At 62.0% G+C, this 5,952-nt stretch overlaps 1 protein-coding gene across 1 annotated transcript; it reads left to right on the forward strand.

Moving 5' to 3' along the window:
- The first annotated feature begins 254 nt into the window (after positions 1-254).
- On the forward strand, positions 255-3,205 carry CRYAA (crystallin alpha A). Its single transcript, XM_019963202.2, has 3 exons — positions 255-443; positions 1,586-1,708; positions 2,596-3,205. The coding sequence occupies exons 1-3, from the start codon at positions 255-257 to the stop codon at positions 2,803-2,805; spliced, it is 522 nt and encodes a 173-aa protein (XP_019818761.1). The 3' UTR covers positions 2,806-3,205.
- The last annotated feature ends 2,747 nt before the right edge of the window (positions 3,206-5,952 follow it).

Genomic DNA, 5,952 nt, shown 5'->3' on the forward strand with positions numbered 1-5,952 from the left:
GTGTAGGGAGCTCCAGCTGGTCAGTGCTGCAGCCAGGGCTGGGAGAGGTGGGCGCGCAGCCTGGCCGGCCCACGATTCTGCTGACTGGGCGGCCTGCCTCCTGAGCTCGCGCTTTCCAGACAAATCCCTCTAATGCCTCCTTTCTGCCCTGGCGTATATAGGCAGGGCCTGCATCCCAGTTCCTCAGTGCGCTGCCCACAGGCCCTGCTCTGACCATCTCTTCGCCCCGGGTGCCCACAGAGCCGCTGCCCACCATGGATATCGCCATTCAGCACCCCTGGTTCAAACGCACCCTGGGCCCCTTCTACCCCAGCCGGCTGTTCGACCAGTTCTTCGGCGAGGGCCTCTTCGAGTACGACCTGCTGCCCTTCCTGTCCTCCACCATCAGCCCCTACTACCGCCAGTCCCTCTTCCGCACCGTGCTGGACTCCGGCATCTCTGAGGTGAGACCATGGGCACGCTGTTCCCTGCTGCGGCCATGGGGTGGGCAGGATAGGAGACAGGGGCTTCTGAGAGCTGCCGGGGGCACCCTTGCTCCAAGTGCTCCCATTGTGTCTCGTGAAGCGGGTGGTGAGGGCCGCGGGGCCACTTTCCCTTCTCGCCCCATCTCGTCCCCCCGGACGCAGAGGCCAGGCAGGCCGTTCCCCCAGCAGAGTCTCCATGCCTCTGGGGTGGTGGGAAGAGGAGCCCACCCACTGTTTATGCCTCCTGCCCTCCACTCATGACCTGTATGTGGTTGGTGAGGTCCCCACCATCACCTGGGGTCTCCGAGAACAGCGCCACTGGGGCATGGGTGATGGAGGGCCAAGCTTCGTGCTCCAAGGCTGCACTTGCTCTCTGGCTGGATACCCGGGGTGGACTGTGCTGCCCGAGTTCGGGTTGGAGGCCTTCTGTCTGAAACCGTCTGCAGCCAGAGCTGCAGAGTTTGCCTAGCCATCCAAGGCCAGGCCCCCGAGGGCAGACAAGGAGGCCCACGGGCCTTCCCTCCACAGGGTCCAGCTCTCTGGGGGTGCAGGGTCTCACCACTGCCTAAAACACAGAGACCTGCCCTGAGCTGGTGCAAGGCTGAGCACTCCGAGGAGTGAAGGGGGAGTATGTGAGGAGCTGGGTGGTCTGTTCAGACCACTGGGAACATCTGTCCATGTGCAGAGACAGGGCCCCAGGCTGTTGATGGAGAGGCGGGCAAGGGCCAATTGCTTGGTCTCACCGGCCATCTGAACAAACCATAACCAGTGACAACCATAACCGGCTAGTCAACCAACCCATAACCTTCCAATAAGCCAGCAACTAAGCCATAACCAACCCTACAACCATAACCCACCAATCTACAACAGGCTACTCAACCCCTCACCAGTCAGGCAGAGAGCAGACCTCCGAGGTTCTGGTTGTCGGCCGAGTGTCCACTCGCTCCTGAGTCCCGGGTGCCCCTGTCTCCGGGCACTCGGAGGGAGCAGTCAGAGCCCTGATGGTACTTTCTGTTCCGATAACCCGGGACCGAGCCCTGGCCGCCCAGCTCCGGCCGCTCCAGCCAGCCCCCGTCCCTGAGCCGCAGCTCCGCGGGACCCACACAGGTGCTTGGTTTCAGGTCCGATCCGACCGGGACAAGTTTGTCATCTTCCTGGATGTGAAGCACTTCTCTCCCGAGGACCTGACGGTGAAGGTGCAGGAGGACTTCGTGGAGATCCATGGCAAGCACAACGAGCGGCAGGTGAGCCTGGGACCGGCCGCAGCCTCCGCTGAGAGGCAGGACCGCGGCCCCCAGATCGTGGCCAACCCCGGTGACTGGGAGGCCGCTCCTGAGCCCTGCGCAGGCCGGGGCAGCGTGGCACCTGAAAGGATCCCCACTCGGGCACTGCTTGGCATCCCTAGCTATGTCCAGACACCTGGGTGACGGGGTGGGATTAGGAAAGACCCAGGAGACGCTGCACTGAGGGGCGAGCTCCTAGCCAGGCAGGCTTCCACACGTCTCACTTGGGGGGATGGTGCAGCCAACGACTCCCATCGAGCCCAGGTGCCTGGTGCCCGTTGTCTTGGGGGCAGGGGCAGGGGCACAGCCTGGCTCGAGGACCCCAGCTAGGACAGGTCAGAGACCAGGGCTTCTCCAGTGGTGGGGGAGCTGGACTTGGGGGACAGACCCCACCCATCTGCTGTCCTTCCCTCCTGGGGCCCTAGAGACAAGCCCGGGCACTCCCCGGGGGTTCCGAGTCTACACCTGGAGGGCCTGGAAGCCGGGCCAGGGCATCAGGAGATGAGAGTGTCTGGGTGTGGCTTTCCATTTAGACGGATGGCAGAGACCTGAGCCTAAACGGTCTTGGGGCCACAGGTGAAGGGGAAGTTGGACTTGAGGGTGGGGCCAGGGCAGGACCATTCACGAGATGCTGGAATGAAATTAGTGAGGAGCCAAGGGCCCTGGGCAGGCCCAGATCTCACGCAGGGAGGCAGGGAGGTCCAGGGCTCTGGACACGGCCCAGCACCCGCCGCCCACTGCCCGGGAGAGCGTCGTGGGTTTGACCTTGTGCGGCCTGGGCCTCCTCCACGGGGGCCAGGGGCCGCCAGCGGCTGCAGTGCCTCTGACCGTGCCCTCCCCGTCCCCAGGATGACCATGGCTACATCTCCCGCGAGTTCCACCGCCGCTACCGCCTGCCTTCCAATGTGGACCAGTCCGCACTCTCCTGCTCCCTGTCCGCTGATGGCATGCTGACCTTCTCTGGCCCCAAGATCCCATCTGGCGTGGACGCCGGCCACAGCGAGCGGGCCATCCCCGTGTCCCGGGAGGAGAAGCCCAGCTCTGCGCCCTCGTCCTAAGCTCGGCCTTGGCCTCGGCTGCCACCCGCTGCGGCCCCCGTACCCATCCATCTGGGGGACCCTAGAAAGTGGGGCATCCATCTCCCTCTGCTTCCCCCCTTTCCAGTTCCTTTTCCTCTTCTCCGAGGGCTTGAGGGTTTGAGAGAGTAGCCGGGAGGGCCCAGGGCCCCAGCCTGTGGTGCAAAGACCTCAGAGTGACCCGGGTCCCAACACCAGCCCCTCGGGGGAAGTGACCACTGTCGCAGTTTCTGCCTCGGAGGTCAAAGAGCATCCCTCTCTGAGCCATCTCTGGGTGGCCTCTGGTCTCCAGGCCCACCCAGGTGGTCTCGGCCCTGGGTGGCAGGCGCCCTCATGAGATCCGTCTGGTGGGGGCTCCCCTGCGCCTGGCCTCTCAGACCCCCTTCCCTCAACCCTCCTCTCTGTAGTGCCGCTCTTGGGGCATCTGGTCGCCCATGAGAAGGCAGCCCGTGGCAGTCAATAAAGAGCAGGTGACGCAAGCAACTTGCGGTGTGGTGGCTGTGCTGTCTGTTGGGGTGTTGGGGAGCAATGGAGAAGGCGAGGGGGGACGTGTCGTTGGGTTGGGAGGCGAGGGGAGGGGGGTGGGTCCACCTGTCCCTGTTCAACCCTGGTCTGAGTGACCAGGTAGGTCATCCCCAGCTCCCAGACCAGTGCCCACCTCGACCTCTGCTGTGTAGGAAGGCAGGGTCTCCTCCCAGGGTTGGAAGGAGGCGGGGCAGGGGACATGGGAGGGAGAGCATCTGAGCTCCCCTCTCTAACCTGCATGCAAACTGGGTTGCCAAGTGGGGCCTCATCATCCTGTCCAGGCTCCCTTGGGGTTTCGCTCCCTAAGGGAAGAGGGCAGGTGGTCAGAAGTGTCCGTTCTCCTAGGCACCACACCCTGGGCATCTGTGTGGGAGGTGTGCCCTTCGCTCTGCCACTCCCTTCCTGGAGCAGTCATGGGGCCCTCGGGGGGCTTCTGGTGACCAGGGCTGAGTGTCCCTCACCCAAAGAGGTGGCTTTCTCCCTGTCTGCCCAGACTCCCCTGAGACAGGAGGAGACTAGGAGGCAAGCAGCCTCCACTGGAGCCGGCAGGGGACTCAGCCAGGGGCCCTGCCAGCAGCACGGTGACCATGGAGAGAGCAGTGGGGCTAGATGTGGCTTCTGGGAGCAGAAAGCAGGCAGACGCCCGGGTCGGAGGTGTCCCTGTCCTGGGGAGCAGAGGCTGGGGGCCCTGGGCAGCCTGATGGGGTTAGTGGGATGGTCCTTAGGGCAGTGTCCATGTTCTTCCTCCTGGAGAAATGGCACCAAGAGGGGAGGACACGTGGGAGAACTTCCAGAAGTGACCGCGCTCAACACAGGGAAACAGCTGGTGTTCAGGGATTTTAGTGGAAAGCAGTGAAACACACACACACACGCGCGCGCGCACAATGCACGCACGCACACACACGCATGCACATGTGCACACACGCACACACATACATGCACACACACACGCATGCCCTTGTGGCCTGGCATTTCTCTAGGTCTGGTCCCCGTCTACAGAAGGGTCCTCCCTCTGCGGGAGTTCCTCCAGGCTCCTTCCCACCCCTACCTGCCCCGTTCCTTCCAATAGGAAGCCCCCTGTCACCACCCTGCCTTTTCACCCACATCTGTGGAGAAGGGGGCACCCTGTGTAACTGGCGCAAATGACCACTGCCCTTGGGGTCTGGGGAGGGTATCTTTGGAGGTGGCGAGTATTTAGGAAAATCAGAGTCTCTGAGGCTCCCTGCTCCTCTCGGGTCCCCCCAGAAGGCACCTCTCTTTGTGCACACTGGCCTCTCACTGCTCGGGTCTGGGGAGCCTGGGTCTGTGGGTCTGGCAGCAGCTGGGACAGAGCTGTCACTGAAGGCCGCTGCTCTTGTGTTCACTGTGGTTCCTTCCCAGCCTGGTCACGGGCTGAGCTGTGAGCCTCCAGTCTCCATCCTGAAGTCCTCACACCAGCATCTCAGAAGGTGACTGTTCTGGAGATCTCCTTGTTGTTCAGTTGCTCAGCTGTGTCCGACTCTTTGCCACGCTATGGACTGTAGCCTGCCAGGGCCCTCTCCATGGGGATTCTCCAGGCAAGAATACTGGAATGGGCTGCCATTTCCTCCTCCAGGGGATCTTCCCAACCCAGGGATTGAACCTGGGTCTCTTATGTCTCTTGCATTTGTAGGCGGATTCTTTACGATTAGTGCCACCTAGGAAGCCCATTTTGGAGGTGAGGATCTTTGAAAGAGTGATGAAGTTAAAATGAGGTTGTAAGGGTGACTCCAAACCCCGCAGAACTGGTGTCCTTATAAAAAGAGGAGGTTAGAACACAGACACTCAAGCAGAAGGACAACCACTTGGGAACACAGGGAGGAGCGGCTGGCTACATGCCCAGGAGGGAGGCCCTAGAGGACACAAGCCTTGAGCTCAGGTTTCCAGCCTCCAGGGCCATGAGAAAATGAACTTCTGCTGTTCAGGCCTCCCTGGCTGTGCTATTTGTCTGCTCCCCTCTTCAGGCTCATGTCCGTCTACCTGGTGCAGGCCTGGAGCGCATCACTTGTGTGGGTGCCAGGCCCCCACCTGCTCTGGGGAACCTCTGGCCACATCTCTCCTCGGGGACACCTCTCTCTTTGGGGGGAGGACTCCCCAGACAGGCCTGGGCCACCAAACCTGGCCCTCTCCTAAGACACGTGGCTGTCCCCACGACTGGAACCACCTTCCTGTCAGAATCGACTGGAAGGTGGAATTGGTCAGCATCCTCCAAACTTGCCGGCCTGTGGGACCCACCAGAGTGCTGCACAAATCCAGGTGCCCGGCCCCAGCCCAGACCCAGCGAACTGGAGCCCATGGGGCTGGAGTCAGGAGTCTGTGTGCCTGGTGACTCCAGCGGTACCTGCGACCAGGTGAATCTGGGGATGCCTCAGGAAGAGTGACCGTGTCCCTGGGCAGGGTGAGTGTGGGGGAAGGCAGTCCCGCGAGGATCCGCCTCATTCTACATCTCTGTGGGGAGGGGCGCAGCATCTCAACCTGGCAAACACGAGCTTGAATGTGGCTACGAGGTTCTGGAGCAGGAACAATCCTGTTCCCTAGTGGGGTCTCATTTTCATCCTGAGTAGCAAGATCATCGTTATTGTCATA

This window comes from Bos indicus, chromosome 1 (assembly GCF_029378745.1).
Source record: "Bos indicus isolate NIAB-ARS_2022 breed Sahiwal x Tharparkar chromosome 1, NIAB-ARS_B.indTharparkar_mat_pri_1.0, whole genome shotgun sequence".
NCBI lineage: Eukaryota > Metazoa > Chordata > Mammalia > Artiodactyla > Bovidae > Bos > Bos indicus.

Bases quoted from the DNA above. Each gene is read 5' to 3' on its own strand.
- CRYAA (XM_019963202.2), top strand. From the start codon at position 255: ATGGATATCGCCATTCAGCACCCCTGGTTCAAACGCACCCTGGGCCCC. The intron at 444-1,585 runs GTGAGACCATGG...GCTTGGTTTCAG, and splicing joins TGGACTCCGGCATCTCTGAG to GTCCGATCCGACCGGGACAA. The intron at 1,709-2,595 runs GTGAGCCTGGGA...CCCCGTCCCCAG, and splicing joins GCAAGCACAACGAGCGGCAG to GATGACCATGGCTACATCTC.